This window comes from Dicentrarchus labrax, unplaced genomic scaffold (genome assembly GCF_905237075.1).
Source record: "Dicentrarchus labrax unplaced genomic scaffold, dlabrax2021, whole genome shotgun sequence".
In the NCBI taxonomy this organism is placed as follows: Eukaryota; Metazoa; Chordata; class Actinopteri; family Moronidae; genus Dicentrarchus; species Dicentrarchus labrax.
In genome coordinates, this window is record NW_026136720.1 from 18,786,031 (window position 1) to 18,803,967 (window position 17,937).

Sequence of the window (17,937 nt, forward strand, 5' to 3'; positions counted from 1 at the left end):
TTACAAGTTATGTGGATCAACGCATTGACTAACACCAATTCTATGCTTCAACCTGTCCTCCTCAGACACTCTGGAGGTGCTATGCAGCAGAGAAACCAAACGGCTGTGCTGCTACATGGAAAATGTATGTTCTCACTCCAGAAGCTGTCAGCACAGTGGAATCTGACAACTTCAGCCCTAACATCAGGAAACTGAACATATCGGTAATTATCCAGTTCACCTTAAATTCAGAGCCAATGCTATTGTGTGTGTATTTTGTACAGTTTTCAGTTGCGATTGATTTATTTTCTTAGGTCTTTCCTTAAGTCCTCTCAACTTTGTGACATCGTGGCTTTGAATTCAACCAGGGACATTTCATCATATATTTTTTATCTTCCACTGTTTATTGTGTCCTTTTACTTTGATCTATCCCATAAAGGTGAAACCCCACCCAAGAAAAATAATAGTCCCCAGCCTTTAAACCAAGGTCATATGAGCTGTTTTCTATTTTTTTTGGTTGTAGATAACTAATTTGCAATACACACATGCTATTTCTCATATATATATTTTCTCTTTCAGTAGGCATCTGAAAGAATGCTTTGAACTTGAGGTGTGGAACATCAAGAAGTCCACAAAAGCCGTCAGACTGGCAAACAAGTCTGGCCCACACTGTTCACCTTTCACAACAATATTAGCTATGTTGCGCCTAGGCCATACAGCATAATAGGGCAAGTTAAGTTCCCACAAACATACACACACGTGAAAGGACACACAAAACACACAAATACGTGCAATACAGCAGCCCCCCCTCCCCCAAGGCCTGACTCCACTAGGATGACTTGAGGCCTTTGTCTCCGACGGACAAAGACTCAGTCAGTTGAGATGATGTCACTGCTGCCTTTCTCATGGGAGTAAACCTTTGTCTAGTAGAACAACAACAAGAAAATCTTTGTGTAGCATTGAACCCACATGTATTGGGGAGAATGAAGGCTGCTTCCGCTCTTTTCTGTTTCAGCATGTGACTTTCTCCTCTTACTTACCTCTCTCTCTTTCCCCTTTCTTTTGCCTGTCTTTTCGAAATTCCTCTTATGTTTCTTCTCTGTTTAACAGAAGTTGTTATATTTCTACTTTAATCTTTCTGTATTCTCTCTTTCTGCATATTTTCCTCTACTCCTCTCTGCCTGGTCGTCTTCATTCTCCTTCACACAGGTTTTCTCTCTCTCCTCTTTTTATCAAGTTCTATCAGTATCTTTATCATTGTCCCTCTCTAACTCCGTGTCTGTTACAGTTTTCTTCCTGCCCATCCATTTTCTCTCTATTTCTCTAATCGTTTCCCCCCGATTTTATTGGTTTTGAGATCGTCTGGCCCCAAAATCGTAATCATGATCAAATTTCGATTAATTGAGCAGCCTTACTATTTTCTCTTTTTTTGTCTTTCAGTCTTATGACACCCACCACCACCTCCCTCTCTCACTCTCTCTACTAATGAGTCATTCAAACCTCGGGTATTTGGATTGAACTGCTGGCCAATTGTCAATGCCAAAGTCTGATCCATTGAGTCCAAATAATTGAGTTTCTATAAAGGCCACGTCCATGACGTTGGTGTGGGTCAGTGGGTCTAAGGATTGGCCTAGAGGCACCATTTAGGTCCTCAGAAACTCACTGACTCACAGAACACATAGCTATGACCTCATTCAAAGAAACTAAGATTAAACATGTACCACTGAGGTCACCAGTGTGCAAGCACAACATTTGGTAAGATGCTGATGTATAACTACAATGTGAACAACACAGGTACTAAAAGAAAATAATGTGTTTTGGTATTTCAGTGTTTTTGGCAAGCATGGCTTCTTGACACTTGGCTGTATAAGTTCACTTATAGAGAATATGTTTCCTGGATAATTTTAAGCACCTAAAATGTATTCAAGTGTACTGTGTTGCTAAGAGGCTTGCTCTTTGAACAAATTCATGTTTAGCTATAGTGTTACAATCCTTAAGGTCCAGTGTGTAACATTTAGGAGCATCAATTGGCAGAAATGGAATATAATATTCATAGGTATGTTTCCATTAGTGTTTAATTACTTGGAAATAAGAACTGTTTTGTTATCTTTGAATGACGATGCAGGATGTGGAGGCTGCCATGTTGAAGCGTCATGTTTCTACAGTAGCCCATAATATCTGACAAACAGAACATGATGTAGATAAGGCTGTTAGCATTTTTTGTGAACTGTGACAGAAGCTTGCAGGTGAACAAATGGTGGATGGAGTCTTCAGGCCAGTCTCATTAGGTAATATGGGGTCACCACCATGTCACCACACCACCTGCAAGGCTTAGATAATACATTGCCACTCGAATAGCATTGTGCTTGGTGGATTAATCTCTCGTTACACAAACTATGTGTATTAGGATGTGAAATATCACCACTCAGTTGGTAAAGGTAGAATAGTGCCAATTAGATACAGTAGCATATGTGCACAGCACCAACTCTGGAAGCAAACTGTTAGAGTTTTCTATGAAGAATGAAAGGACTGTCTCTATGTGGCTGTATGTTACAGGGAAGAATGCTCTGGCTGTGCGAGAACGGAAGTTCAGAATACAGAGTGGGCCATGTTCAAAGCTTCTATGGTGGAGGTGTCTTGTCGGTGGGCTTTGGGCTCCACCCAGGATGAACCTAGTCACTGTTTGTGTTTGTGATTTAATGGACAAAATCTCTTTTTGGAGAGAAGTAGTGGAGAATGTACAGTTTGCATCTTTTTATTGATCTTGTAGTTTTGTTTGCTTCATAAACCTCTAGTGCAAACTCTAGTGTGTGCTTTGCAGCCAAATGTAAAGTGACTGGGATGAGATTGAGAGTCTGAGGTCACAATAAAATGAAAATGGTGGCTTGTGTCCTTTAGCTTGGGAATAAGTTGCTGCCCCAAGTGAGGAAGTTTATGGACCTCTGGGCCTAGATCATGGATTATGAGGCTCAAAGGCTGATCAATGAAGTGATGGTAAGCTATAAGGCAGCTTAACAAATTTTTAGAGGGAAATCATGAAGAAAAGGGATAAAAGCTCCCCTTTTGACAGTGACATCCACGCATATATGTCAGAACAATATGTCAGTCTTTGTTCTATTAAATGTATTCCGTTACTATATGCGTTACTATTTACACAATTGGCTCTTTAAAGACTTGTGATTACAGTTTATCATCACGATTGTCCAGCACTTCTTGTGTATTAACTGGGTTGATGTTTCCTCTGTCTGTCAGAAAAGGGGCACCAAGAGGAGATTGAAGTCCAGAAGAAATGGCTCTTTGGGTGTGGCCTCAGACAGGGCTGTGTCGATCCCCCAGATCACCTACGACCACATTGATGACTCTGAGGAGAAGAAAGATGTCTCATTTTTCCATGAAGAGCCAAGGGGGGATATTGAAGGTAATATCATGGAACTAGCACTGATCTTTTGTTACTGTAATGTGTAGTGTCCAAACTGATGTCAAATACATTTCAAGGTTTATTACCACTTGCTAATTTTTTAGTCTGTGGTTCACTAAATCTAGTGCATGTTTTTTCAAAGAAATTCAGTTAGACTCTATAAATTGCCTTTCTGCCAACAACTCAGTCACAGACAAGTCAACAAGCCAAGATTACACATGAAAGCACTGAGGCCTGTTTTATTAGTGTTTGATTAAACTGACATCATTTTGGAGCTCTTCATGTTTTGTTCATTCAAAGCTTGACACCTCAGAAAGCCACATTCTTTAAAGAAGGTGTTTTTTGAATTGCATTGAATATCGTTGTGAAGTTATCTTTGCCGTTTTAATACAGTTAAAGGCCAGCTGGCAATGAAACCTGCGTCATATGGAGGACATTTGACGAAGTGAATTACTGCAGTAATGAAACAAACTTTTTTCTGTTCCTCTTAATACAGTTTTGTTTGATGAAATAATGTGTGTTGCGGACTGTGAAATGATGTCATGCTGCCTTAAAGGCCTTGGAAATCCATTATTTCAGTAAAGGTTTGATGTGTTTTTGCATTCAGGGCATTAAATGACCAAATAAACTCCGTAATGAGTAAAACATTTTATGGCTCCTCCTTTGGAAATATTAGCTGTCAGCTTGTACTTTTGTGTTTGTCATCCTTATTTTGATTTTCTGTGAAAATAAATACTGTAGATAAACATAATAAGAACCCCTTAATAATTCTGTTGCCAGCTTAACAAATCTAATAATAGACTTTTTTTTTTTTTTTTTACTCATTTAGGCCAGTAGTCACCATAACAGCTAGAAACTACATATATATTGCAATAAATGACTAAAGATGGTGGCCTCTTCAAAGGCAGTACGTTCAATCTCTCTGAAGCTATGTATTGGTAAAGATGATACATGTGTGAGCAAATATGGCAATGACTGAAGATAGGTACACTGTATACGCCAAAATGTCCAACGCTTGGTTTAAACTGGTGATAAATTAAGTTGTATTGTATTTCTTAGCCACGGCTTATCGACAACTCTTGCCCAGATTGAAATATTTAAATTTGATACTACTACAATTAGCTAAAGACATGACCTGGTGAATACCTGACTTTTCCTTTAACACAATTACAAAACAGGTAATGCAGGGATTGCCATTAAATTTGATACACATGATGAATTACTTCATAACTTTGGTGATCTCTTTTCATTTAGCGCCATCATCAGGTCAAAATCTCAATTTGTCCAAGACTCTGATTTACTACCAAATACCTGTAAAACCAGTGACAATCCCATCAGTCATTGTTGTTCCAACTAGAAGTACAAAGTAATTACATAATAGGCAACCTGAATGTGGTTTTTAAAGCTAATCTCTTGCAGTTTAGCTCTCTCAGTTCATACAAACATTGGTGACCAATGCACATTATGGGAGGAGTTGTTATGTGCTGGTTTCTCATTTTCACACAGTAAACAGAGGCCCTTAGACCCAAGATGGCTGCCAGGTGTCTTCAGTAGGCCAGATGGAAGCCATTACAGTCTCAGTGGAGATTAGAGGTCATGGTTACAAGCTCTTTACTGCTTCACTTGTCCCCTTTGCTGGCCACAGACACTCACATTGGGCTTAAGTGGAAAAAACGTTAAAATACGGGCTTGTCAGGGTTACGAGTGGGAATTTCTTGTTATACCACTTGCAGTTTACCAATATTGCTGCCGAGTTGTGTTTTCTTTTTGTCATCAGGCTGAAAAAGTGCAGACACAGTGATTGTGTTTATTGCACACCATTCAGTATCCAGATTATTATAAATTTGACCTATTGGGGTTCCTAACTGTTGACAGCACTCATAGATAACAATAGAAACTATGTTTTAAAAAAAATGCAGGTCTGTATGATAGTATATGATTAATGACTGGTTGGTTAAGGGGGAGGTGGTGTAACTTCCTGTGTTAAAAGACATCCCCAACAAATGAATTGACCCAGACTCCAGGTTAATAAATGCACTTTATGAGTTTTTCCTGTCAAAGCGTACAATCATAAAAGGAGCTGGAGTGACATAAACTTGACATAAAGGCAAGACGATCACTAGAAGAGCAACCACTTATGAGCGGAAAGGTTTTTTATTTTCCTGCTTAATTGGGTGGATCTTAGATAATGAAGGAGAACATATGTCCTAAGTGCATGTGGAAAAAGCAATCAAATGAAACTTAATGTTAAGCCGGTTTGATAGCACATTTTATCCAGTCTTCATTCTGATGGTTACATATGTACAGTACAAGTAACAAAACAAGCTGTCAACATGCAGATTTTATGTTCTAATCATTTCAATGTTTTGCTTATATAATCAGTCAATAAATCTACATGAATAGATACCCATGCTGAGACGAGCTGTGGACGGCATAAAACCATGTAAAGAAGCCTGCAGCCTGCTGATACTAATGATAATGTGTAGAGTTAAAACAGCGTGGGACTGTATGTTCTCTACTTCAGATCCAGCCATAAAACAGGCATCTGCAATGTTAACTGTCTACTCATGAGCTTCTGCTATCTTATTTATTGTTTTAACATCACTGTTTCATCTTGGTACCGAGCTGCTGGATTCCTTAAAACTAAAAAATACAAAGAGATGCAAATGTTGTTGTGTTTTTTTTAATGAAAATACTAAATATCAAACTAGTTTAATATAGCTTTTTTTCTGTAGGGGTTTATGAGTCAGCTAATAAATTGCATGAGAGTTCATTAAGAACATTGTTGCGGTAAAAGAAAATATACACTGACAGTGTAATCTGTGCTTCATGCTTTTCTCATAGTCTCTTGGATGCCTTTTACTGTTGTACATAGTGTTCCTGTGTGCTTTTTTTTCTTTGTGTGCAAAGAAATAATGGACACAACATTGACATATCATTATATTTTAAGTTAATATGGTGAACGTGTTAGCAAACAAGCTTGGTCAACTTTCATTTGGAGTTGGTGCAGATAGTTAAACGAAAATAGCTGCAGTTCAGGAGCTGATAGAGATTTTTGATTACGTTAGTTGGAACTGAAATTGTTGTGTGCTCCAGCCATGTTGCAGTCCCATATTAATAATATCCCCCCCTTTCTTTGCAGGAATCAACAGAATGTTCAAACAGCCAGGTGAGTCCTTCTAACTCCCAGCGATTGGGTTACGATGAATGTTGTTACACAGATGATGTTAACATATATTTTAGTTGAAACTCTGGTTTCATTGTAGCTCCCCCAAATTTCCATTCCATAATCGTTTGTGTTAAGACATAGGTTGTGCCAAAATTCAAGTGACAAGAAAACAACAATGAAGACTCTTGTATACCTGTTATTCTTTGTTAAAACTGCAAACACAAAGGGTGAACCTATAGTGTATATGTGATCACTGCACTGTCTAACCAGTAGCCCCTTCCACTGGTTAAGTACTTCTTTTTCTCCTATTAAAAACTCCTCTGTGTTAATCATTAGCTAGCCAGCCTTTTTAATGTGGCCCAGACAGTATTTTAATTAGACTCGCTGGCTGGCTGGGCCTTTGTCCCCAACCGGACCAAACCAGAGCCAAGCAGAGAGACTCAGACACTGGTCCCGGGTTGACCTGGCCTGTTTTCTTTACTGGATGCCCTGCCAACACCACGGGTGAGGAACAGGACTGGCCTGGCTAGGAATGGACAGGGGCCTAGGGGACCGTGGGGACCCAGACTGGGACACTAAAGAGAGGGAAAGAGGGAGGGGGTTGTGTGGAGTTGATAAGCGGCCATTGTGGAGCTCCAGTGGTCAGAAATAAACTGGTCATTGTTTGATGTAGTCAGTGTCCAGCTTATCGCTCCACTTATCTGTCTGGCCCCACCTACCTCCCTGTCTGTGAGAATCTCTCAATGGACCCCCCCACCCCCGCCCTTACCTCTATCCACTTGTCTTTCTTCTCTCCACTTATTCTTTCTTTCCTCCTCTCCTGCTCTTTGCTCATACTCTCCCAACCAAACATGTTTGCACTGATGGGCCAGATAACTACATGTTGTTAATAAACCCTTATCCTGTTTGTGTAGCCGATAAGCCAGTTCACGTCTCCTTCAGTGAGCTGAAGTTGAGGCTAAAGGTGGTTCTTGTTAGCTCTGGTCTCCCCCCTCCACCCCACAGCCCTCACTTTCTCTCTTTCCGTGTCTCTCTCTCAATTGCTGTCTCTGCTTCCGGATTTAACAGTGTTAGACAAACTCGATGATGGAGCAAGAGGGGTTTGAATGGCTTTAGCTTGAATTTGAATGGTCATTCTATTCCTGGGCACAGATTTGCCTCCATTCTTTATCACAATGGAGGCCTGGCGGTTTGGAGGAGAGACTTGTCAAACTCGGACTTTGACATTCTGACTGCAGGTCAAGACCCAGCTTCACATGTTGTTCTTTGCTGTTGCTTTTAGCCGATCCAGCCAGCCTGTTGCACTGTTGAACTGGAGCACTGCCCTTTCTGTTTCCTCATAAAAAATGTTAAAAAAAATATGAAACTCAAATACTTTTCCTCAGCTGACATTAGATAATTTCCCCCTTATATCACAATACATCGCATCCTTTTGAAAACCTCCTTGTTAATTCATAATTTTTGTTGTACACCAAACTGTTAAACAATTCAGAAGCCCACTGAGGAAAGAGGTTTTTAAACTTTTATTCTTTCTCCTTTTTGTCCTTCTTCTCCTTCCTTTCTTTTCTCCTATTTTAATTATTTTTGCATGCCATCAGGCCCTCCTCACCATTCTTGGTCGTCTTTCACTATGAGCTGCCCTGGCTCTCCAGGTATCTTTCTGTTTCTTTGTGGCTGTTTTTATGTTACTCACATTTAAATATATCTGCTCTTCTCAGCTTACTTTGCCTCAGATCCCAACATTTGTCTTATTCAATTTAACAGAAATGGATTTCTCTATTATTTAAAATAGCTCCATAGGGAAGGCAAACCTAATGTTTATGCATCTGGTAGCTTCAGAGTTATGTGCACATAACAGAACAGACAGAACTGTCACTTTTTTTTTCTATTAAAATGAATGAAAAAAAGATTTCCTCAGAGAAAATTAAGCAGATTTAAACCTGTATACTTGGAAACTTGTACTGGAAATATTATCTGTTATTTCTTTGCAGTCAGGAGGAATCATGATAACAGCACCTTCATCGACATCTCCCGTGCCAACAGTTTAACTGATGAGCTGGACTACGTGAGTGAGGACATTCCGCTGCCCGTGGTGACTAACCGAACACAGTAAGTCCCAAAAAAATGACCCATCTGCTCTTCTCTGGAGCTCCCATCTCTCTCCGATCCATCACCCTGCACTGACCTCCATACTGTGATACATATAATACTGATTTCCCTACTCATCATAGTACCTAAATACCTTTTGTCAGACCCAGAGAGCCCCTCTAGCTGCTCTCTAAATGAAGTTGTTTTGTTGAACTCTCTTGAGGGTTAAATAGACTCTCGAGGGCCAAGGCCATATCAGGTACAAAGAGTTACAAAGGGGATTATCCCTTTATTCTTGAGGGAAATGTCAAAGAAATCCCTCTCAATAGGTTGTAGGACATGTTAAGGTACTGGATGGCTTGTCAACACATGTCCTCATAGGACTGAACATTCACTGTTGTTGGTTGCTGTGTGAATCGTGAATGCGTTTTGTTGGTGTTCCTTCCTACCCCTGACCTGCTTTCGTAATGTGTACCAAAATGTAATTCTGATAAGAGTTTCTTTGCATCCTGTGTTAACATGCTTTAGCAGACAATGTTAATGACTGCTAGGGTTAGGTTAAAAACAATTTACTTCCCATTATTTCTCCACTTACTCCTGTCATTTCACGAATATCAACAGACCAGTACTCCCATATGGTGTTTTCACAAGTTTACACTATCAACAGTTACTACAGGTTTTCACATAGAAGCAAAGTGGAAAGGCTTTGCATAGACAACATGTCAACACTATTGTTTGGCTTAATTCTAGTAGTGGGAGAATGCTAGAGTGCCTTTCCCACTGGGGCTGACTCATGTGGCATTGTTGCATCCAGACTCGGTGATTACATACTGAGCAGGCAGGTAATACCAAGTCCCATAGGACCAAATGCAGAAGGTTTGACATTTTAATACATTGTGGGCTTTCAAAAAGCTTGAATGCTACATCAGACATTGCTGATTTTGTATATATATTGTTCCCTTTCATTAATAATAGAAACAGTATAGTTAATCCATTGTGTACATCCACAACAGCGAGCTACAACACCCTTTAATGCCTCATGTGACTGCTAATGTGCACAGAAAGCTTCGAAATGAGTGTTGTGGTGTGCTGTGACATATTGACATGCAGTATTTTTCGTATTTATATTGCATTTAGGCCTTTGTTCTGTATGTGCTTGTAGTGTATGTATATTTATTTTATATTCTTAAGGAAATGCATGTGTGAACTGCCCATATTTTAGCTCACTTGCGTCAGAGAGTTAGTTGTATTACTTGGTGTTGTTTATGTTAGAAAATCCTATTTCATTCATGTCCTTACAGTGGATCCATACTGTATATGGGTTTTCAAATAGACTCAATTGGGGTTTGATGTAATACCTGTGTAATCCTTTCTAAACTCCGCTCCACTAAAATTGCTCACTGCTTGCTCTAAAAAAAGCTGTGTTGTGTTTTAGTTTTAACGTTAACCCCGTTTAAAATGCACCGTGCAACGTGTATGTATGAACATTTTTGAGTATTTAAAACATTCGCTCTGCACTCCATCCAAAATTCTCCCACTCCGCTCACATGCTCTGCTTGCACGGAGAGCAGCTAATGTCAATAATCAAAATAATAATGACTGTGTCTGAGACTGGATTTTTCTTTTTCTTTCTTATTCTCGGTTCTCAGTGTGTGTGTGTGTGTGTGTGTGTGTGTGTGTGTGCATATTTATTCTCATACTGTAGATGTGTGTCGATGGATGTTGTTTATAACTGTATACAGTATTCCTGCCTAATAGGCATTGTCCATTTTTGGGCGTTTGGCTTTTCTTATTCATCCTCTACATTCTCCTCTCTGTGCCCCCTTTAAATAAAAAAATGTAATTCACCTTTTGTCCAGAAGAACACAGAGTCATTACCATAAAGCGAGAAAGCCTTACATAGTTTCCCCCAATGTCCAGTTCTAGTTCAAAATATCTAAGGGGTGATAAAATGCTCAGATCATCCAATTCTTTAATACATGTGCAACATTAACAAAAAAAACTTCAACCAGTAAAACAATAGTTATGAGCAGCAGAACACTTCCTCTTTCTCTTTCAGTCTTTTGACCTGCCCGCTCATGGCATTGGTCCAGGACTCTTTCTCTGCACAGCACTTGAATTCCACAAGGTACTGTACTGGCTCTCCCGCTATTCTTCTTTCTTATTTCCTTTCCTCCACTTATCCCGCCTTCCATCCACCCGGATCTTATCTGCTGGTCAAAGGGAGACCATGGAAAATGTCATCTTTGACATAGCACAGAAACCATGACTAGCCACTACCCAAACTCTTATTACTCATATTTTATTTTCTGGGTCGTTTTCCTTCCCTCCTTTAAGAGTGCTTAAAACTTTCTGCCATAGCCAAACATTTGTCCTCACACATGTAGTCAAAGTAATAATGAAATTGAATAAAGTGCAGCTGAATACTTTGTAAAATATGTTCAGGTATGAGTTTGTTTTATAGGAAGATGTCATGTCATGTCTAGTATTCTAGCCCTTGTTTTCCTAACAGAAGATGGCGCTACTCTTTTACAGTATGCAGGCAACATGCTGGTACAATATGCCATAAAACAGCCTATAGCCTGTTGTTTTAGGGGCCTGTTTGCTCATTGCATCAGTAATACAACCTTTGTTACTCAACCATCCAGTTCTATAGTATTTTAAAGCATTTGTGTTACGATTGGGTCTTGTCCCTTGGACAGATGTAGGAAAAATCAAATCCTTTTTTAAAATTACTTTCATGTTAATCTGTGTACATGTTTGTACCTGTTTTTTAATTACCTTTTTAAATGTGTGCGTGTCTTACCATTTGTGTGTGCGTGTGGGTGTGGAACCACTGGATGTTAATGCCTGTGTGAGAGCGAGTCTTCCAGCTGCAGAGACAGACAGTGTCTATTTGTATCCATTGCAGGGCTTCTGTGCCCATAACTCAGCTGTAACAGCCAAGCCCTGATTTGGGCCATGCTGGGCACATTCCCATAACAGCTGGTTTGTTTGCCCCCGGTGTCACGCCACCAAGGGCAGCACTGTCATTTGGCATCCTTATCTGGATTTCTGCTGACAGCTACCACATCCACCCATACTGCTTGAGGCGTTTTGCAAGCACACACACTCTGTATCAGTTTTCTGTTCTTTTATATCCAGGACTTGGGGTTTTTCCACAACTTCCAACCTTAAAGTAAATTTGACATGAGCTGGCGCTTTATCAGTTCAGTTTAGTTTGGTGCTTCTTTAAAGAGCTGTTATTCTGCGTTTCTGGGATCCCTATCAACTTTATTTCTCTGTGACAGCACTGGCTGGAAAGATTGTGTGTGTGTGTGTGTGTGTGTGTGTGTGTGTGTGTGTGTGTGTGTGTGTGTGTGTGTGTGTGTGTGTGTGTGTGTGTGTGTTGGTTCACGTGTGAGAGGCATCAATACAGCTGGCTGTGACGTCTCTGGGCTTCTGAAGAGGAAGTGGTGCAGGGCAGCGTCCGCACGCAATCATGTCTTTTGCTTCTCTGAACCCAAAACATACACACACACACACACACACACACACCTACACAAACACACACAAGCATACTTTTTTCTTTCTGAGAAGATACATCTTGATTATGGCCTTGTTTGTTTGTTTAAACCAGCTTATGGTGATTTGTTGGATTTAATGAAATATCTCAAATAGAAAAAACAGAAATCACATACACTTGTTTCACAACTGTCAACATAGTTCTTCCCTTTTGACTGTAAACAGTTCCTCTTTTATTTGTTTACTTGGCCCTGTGTAAATGAGGCTTGATTTTGTTACGATTCGGTTTGATGTGATACAGTGTGTGTGTACAGCAGTACACTTTGAGGATGTAAATTTCTGAGATTTACTGATTAACTGTTGAATGAAATCATAACAAACCCCAGCGGGGCTGCTGATCCTACATCCACCCCAAAGCAGATTGACTTTTACTCTCTTGGAGAATGAGTAAATGTTTCCAAGTACACTTCTTAGACCCCAAACAGAGGAAGGCCTTGTTTAGCTGATTGCAGTGATTGTGTCCTATCTCTCTCTCTCTCTCTCTTTCTCTCTTGTTATACTCTATATAACTGCACCATCTCTTGCCTCTCCATGTACCCAAAATATACCCAAAAGAGAAAAGAACTTTCCTGATTCTTTTCTCTGTCTAGCAGCACCGGATCAGCAACATCTGTCATCTTGTGATCTAAGGCAGTTGCCCCTTCCTCCTGCTGGGTGTGGCCATGTTCTCCACCCTTCTCCTCCTCCTTATCGTCTCCATTCAGACCTGTAAAAGCCTGCATGAGCCACCTGCAGGCAGCTCTTAATTAGTTCCTCTCTTACAATCTAGCAAGGAGATAAACAATGAAAACCCTACTGCAGCGCCACAGGAGGGATTGCAGGCAGAGACACATGCATCATGGCCTGTCCTCTTCAAGTAGGGGCCTCTCTCTGCTGAGCAACTGGCGTCTTTTGTGCAGTGCTCTGAACAAATTGACTTTTTGTCTGTGTGGCCTCTGTATGCCTGTCTTTTACACTGTACTCAGATATTGATGGCACAGAGGGGTGTTTCAAACATATGGTGTTTAGTCAAGAGAAAAAATATTAAATGGAAGTCTTTTTAAACCTTGAATATTGTCCCTTTGACAAAAGTTTGTAATATATAAGTTCTCCCCAGCAGTATGCCGAGCAAGAAGTTATTTTATGGGGCTTTATGCAAGATTCAACAGTGAATCCAATGTGAAAATATCCAATAAATCCTCTTAATATTTTTGGCTTTACTGCCAAGTATTAGAATGACAAACTAGACTAGGCAAGGGTCCCACTTTGGGCGCATACACAAGACACAAATGCACACAGATAAACGGATGGGTTTAGAGTTGTGGCCTCCTGCCCTGCAGCAAGAAAAGCTGCCCGGGTGCTGCCGCTTTATGAAAAGATAGTGAAAGAAACTAAGAAAGAAAAGAACAAATTGTGCCCCAGTTTCTTGACTTTCTGCCAATTTCTAGAGCATAAAAAAGACAGAAAATAGTCTTGGTGCAGTAAAACAGCCACACACTGATTCATATTCTCTGGACAGCAGAGCTGTGCATGGAGGGATTCAGTAGTTAATCTCATTACAGACTCTGGGCTTTTTATGCGGTTGCTGACCTCCACTCTACCTTTACTCACTTGGACATATTAGAATTTGTTTAATTGCTCTCACTTTTCCAAAATACAACCAGCATAAATGCTACAGTTACACTGGCAGTAGAGTACAGTCAAAATTGAAATTGGCTTGTTCTTACAGGCAGTATGTTGGTTGGGAGCATTGGGGTTTGATTGCTGCAGTGTGTGCAGGCCTGTTGTCAAAACTTTAACACAGATGCTCATTTCTCCCATTGTGTTGTGTTTGCATTGGGTAAACAGTGTTATGCGATTAGTCGGAACAACTCGTGGGATATTTCTGCTTAATCTGTCTGTTATTGTATTGTAATCTTTGTTATTGTTTCATTGTTTTCTGGCAGCTTGGGGAGAAATTCATCTTCTTCATCTTCTGAATCAGCTCTTACTTACCATGTTTTTTCTCCATTGAGGTTCAGTGAATTACAATGCCCAAGAACATTATAACAATGCATGTGGTGATTCTAGTTTTCTGAATATGCAAAATTTAATACAGAAAATCTTATTTATAAGTACTCAAGTCAAAGCCAAAGCCACCAAAGTCTGGTGGGTAGCTTTGACATACAAAGCTCTATCCCCTTTGAGTTACCTAACTGAAAAACAGAACCACCTCCACGAACAGAACTACAGGTTGCTTTTCAAAATTCTTGAAAAAAAGTTATTACTTTGTAGAGTAGTTTTAGCCACAACAATCAATCAGTACAAGGGAGGTCATGGTCGTGGTCCAGTGCTACTGTGCAGCTTTACCCATTCCTACATAGTGGTTTGTGCCCTCCGCAATTTTATAGTAACTGTCTTATTAAGGTTTCATAGCATGTAAGTATTGTACTCGTAATCTTTCTGATCTTCATCGTCATTCCGAACTAAAGCGTTGGTCAGAAAGAATGAAACTGAATACGTTTTACAATTGTAACTGCAGTTCAGTCAATATGGGCTCTCTGTCACCTCAAATCTTGGTTTAAAGATTATTTTGGAGCAGGCTACACAATGGTGGGAATGTTTTATATAGGGCTAGCACACCGTACATCATTCCAGGCCACAAGTGACTTTCCTAGTATGATTTAATTTGCACATGCACAATACGGAGAATATACAGCATGGCTCACTGCAATAAAAGTCATCAGGTTTTTATCTAAACAGTATTTAATTTTTGAGTGTTGTATATATTACCTAAATGGGAGATATGTGATACTTAAATGCACATGTGAAAAAAGTAACTAATATTAAATATTACTTGTAAAACAAGTTCCTGGCAGGATCAGGGCACACTAATCTAAATCACACACTGTTTACTACAGAGATGATGCTGTGTGTTTACATTTTTACTGTTCTTTCACAGAGAGAGGTCATTGGCCACTGGAGCAAATTCTCCTACCAGGAGCCATAAAGAGAACCATCTTTTATGACATATATATGTCACACCCAATGCGATAAAAGTTTTCATGAAGTACTTAATTAAAGAGTATCTTCAGTTGGGTTTGACACTGGCCATCCGGCATTAATGAAGGCCCTCGTGCTGCTCTTATAAGGGGTGAGAGTGTTTACTCCCCCTCAGTGGTGTTGGTGGTTCTGGGAGAGTTTTATGGCGAGGGACCATCAGTGACTGGGAGAATGGCCCACTTTATGGCCTCTCACCACAAGTTGGAAAATCTAGTGACTCAGCAAGCAAGTACTACATAAATAAACCATCCAGACCAAATAAAAAGATACACACACCAACATCAACTCTATCTCTTTCCAGATTATTGACTGGTCTGTGTGCAGTGGTTGGAAATGATATGAGCACCATTTTGGCTCTATCAGCTCCACTTAAATCTGCCTGGAGTGGTAGATTGAAGTGAGCCTGTCACGGCATTCTGGTTTAGTAAGTATCCTGGTGTGGTGCAGTGGATCAGGGTTCAATCCAAAATCAGCATGAGTAACTACACATGGACCAGGCCCAACTGAGTCAAAGCCAAAAATAGTTCATATTAGTTGACAGTGTGTTCTGTAGAATCAGAATCAGAAATACTTTAATAATCCCCGGGGCGAAATTACTTTAGGTACTGTAGAAAGTTGTGTTACTGTTTTCCCTTTTTTTCCTCTGAAGACGGAAGTTCAAAACAAGACAGGGGGTTTCTTTGGGTGCTGGAAATGTAACAATTCATGCTGATTTTACTGTTAGACTCGCAGTTGCTGTAGTTAATAACCAAGTATTATACCCACTACTGAAACTTATATTCACTCAAACAATGAGAAGCATCCCTGTAAACATGCTCAAACATCATTACTGTCCACCAACCGTAACGCTGCCTGAAAGATCAATAAAAAACAAAGTCAGTGGAAAGTCTTGTGTCTGGAGGAGAAATGTATATGGGCTGTGTGTTTTTGCATATGGTTTATGTGTATGTATGTGGCCTCAGGAGTGCATTTAAAATCTGCCAAAATGTAGCTTAGCTTTCCTCTGTGCCCTGCATTGCTTTGTCTTCACCATCAGCAGCTCTTCATCACCACAAATGTAAAAAAGGAAAATTGCTGTTTTCAAAACATGCCCCACTGAGCAGCTCTGTGATGTCACAGTTGTTCTCCCTTTTCTTTAAGGGCAAGACAAGAAAAACTGGAAAAGTGTTGGTTTTGATTAGACCTTAAAGCTGCTGTTAATATTAATATTAATACACTCACGAAACAATATTAATGGCAATTATTGTTTTTGTTAGTTGCCTTTATAATTTAGTTGTTCCATGTAGAAGCTCCTTTGTTTGGCTATTTTGGGATGTTTTTATTTAATAACGTTTGTCCTAATGGATCACAGCATTGTAACATTGAGGTTAAACATACAAATTAAACTAATGAACCAGCATAATTATGCTAAATTAAATTATTAGGGCCCCATTAATGGGAGTCAGAATAAGGTGGCTTGAGGACATTTATTTCCACAGAAACGCAGCCATAAACAGATAAATTCCAGATGATTTGGAAATGTTTTTCCTCTTCATTAATTATTGCAAAATTACATTAATTACTGGAGAGGAAGTAAGTAGTCTTCAAGCAAAATCACATTAGTTACTGAAGAAGAAGCCAACAAGTATTATTCTCAAGACTTTTGTTTCTGGGATAGAGAGCCGTGCAAATAAAAGTTTGATTTGTATTCATGGGTAATTATTAGTTATCTGTAATAAGTGAGTCACTCTGAAATTTAGCAAAAACATGTCAAAACAAATATGGAAACAAAGCACTATGTATTGTGAAAAAAACTGGCAATCCTGTGTGCAAGGAACCAGATCATGCAACACTTGGGAAATGGTGAGAAGGATTTTGTCATTTTTGTGATCTCTACTTTACTGGAATCTTCTGAGGAGAGTCCAGCGCACTGGGGTGCAGGGTGGAGTGTTTTCACTGGTTGTACAAATCGATTTAGACCTCCAAGTTATAAAGCAACCATGACTATGTGACTTGTGATTGCACTTGCCCTCATCCGGGCAATTCCTACTATGACTGTGGAGAAATCAAAGTAAGGTCCAACCCAGTCCAGACTTGGTGAAGATGCTTCCCTGTCTCTTAGAGGTGTGTCTCCCTCCCTGCTCCCAATATTAGCTCCAACATTAGAGGCACCTGTATAAATACACCCTATTGTCGTTTGTGTGTGTGTTTCTCTCCATGTTCTCCTCCTCCTCTTCCTCCTCCTCCTCCTACTCCTGCGCAGGGCCCAGTTTCTTCTTTACTCCTGTTAATGAAAACAGTAGTCTGCAGCAGCACCTGAGTGGCCTGTTTGTACAGCCAATCCTATAGCCTGCCACAACTCTCTTGGCCACATTTTTTGCTCAACTCTCTCAGCTCTCGTGCTCTCAGGTTTTTAAAAAGCCAGCCATGCCATTTGATGTGGGCCAGGGGGGTTTATTCAGGTGTGGCGACCAGTGCTGCCGACACCCAGCCTCTGATGTTGCGTCCATCCACAGCCAGGTGCCGGAGCTTCGTCAGAGAGCCCAGTGTTCTGGCCCTGGAGATGAATAGAGGGCCTGTTGATGGAGCTCGTCTGTGGGGCCCTGTGGTTTCTTCCCTCTTACACGCAGAAGCAGGGATATGCTACTAGCCAGGGCGTTTACCTGCCGGAGAGGTAGGAGACTAAAGGCGAGCTGCAACTTTCTGCCCCACGCTTTGA

General features: G+C 40.2%; 1 protein-coding gene across 6 annotated transcripts in view; it reads left to right on the forward strand.

Annotated features, from left to right (window-relative positions):
- Nucleotides 1–17,937, forward strand: part of kcnq1.2 (potassium voltage-gated channel, KQT-like subfamily, member 1.2) — a 163,105-nt gene that overhangs the window by 25,639 nt on the left and 119,529 nt on the right. For 2 of the 6 annotated variants that reach the window (XM_051381525.1, XM_051381522.1), the window contains exons 10-15: nt 66–203; nt 3,232–3,397; nt 6,540–6,566; nt 8,165–8,218; nt 8,558–8,675; nt 10,714–10,782. In XM_051381525.1, coding sequence (XP_051237485.1) covers nt 66–203; nt 3,232–3,397; nt 6,540–6,566; nt 8,165–8,218; nt 8,558–8,675; nt 10,714–10,782 — 572 coding nt within the window. Of the gene's footprint in view, nt 1–65; nt 204–3,231; nt 3,398–6,539; nt 6,567–8,164; nt 8,219–8,557; nt 8,676–10,713; nt 10,783–12,811; nt 12,900–17,937 lie in introns of those variants that run through there. The other 4 variants (XM_051381527.1, XM_051381526.1, XM_051381528.1 and 1 more) reach the window with 3 other exon arrangements.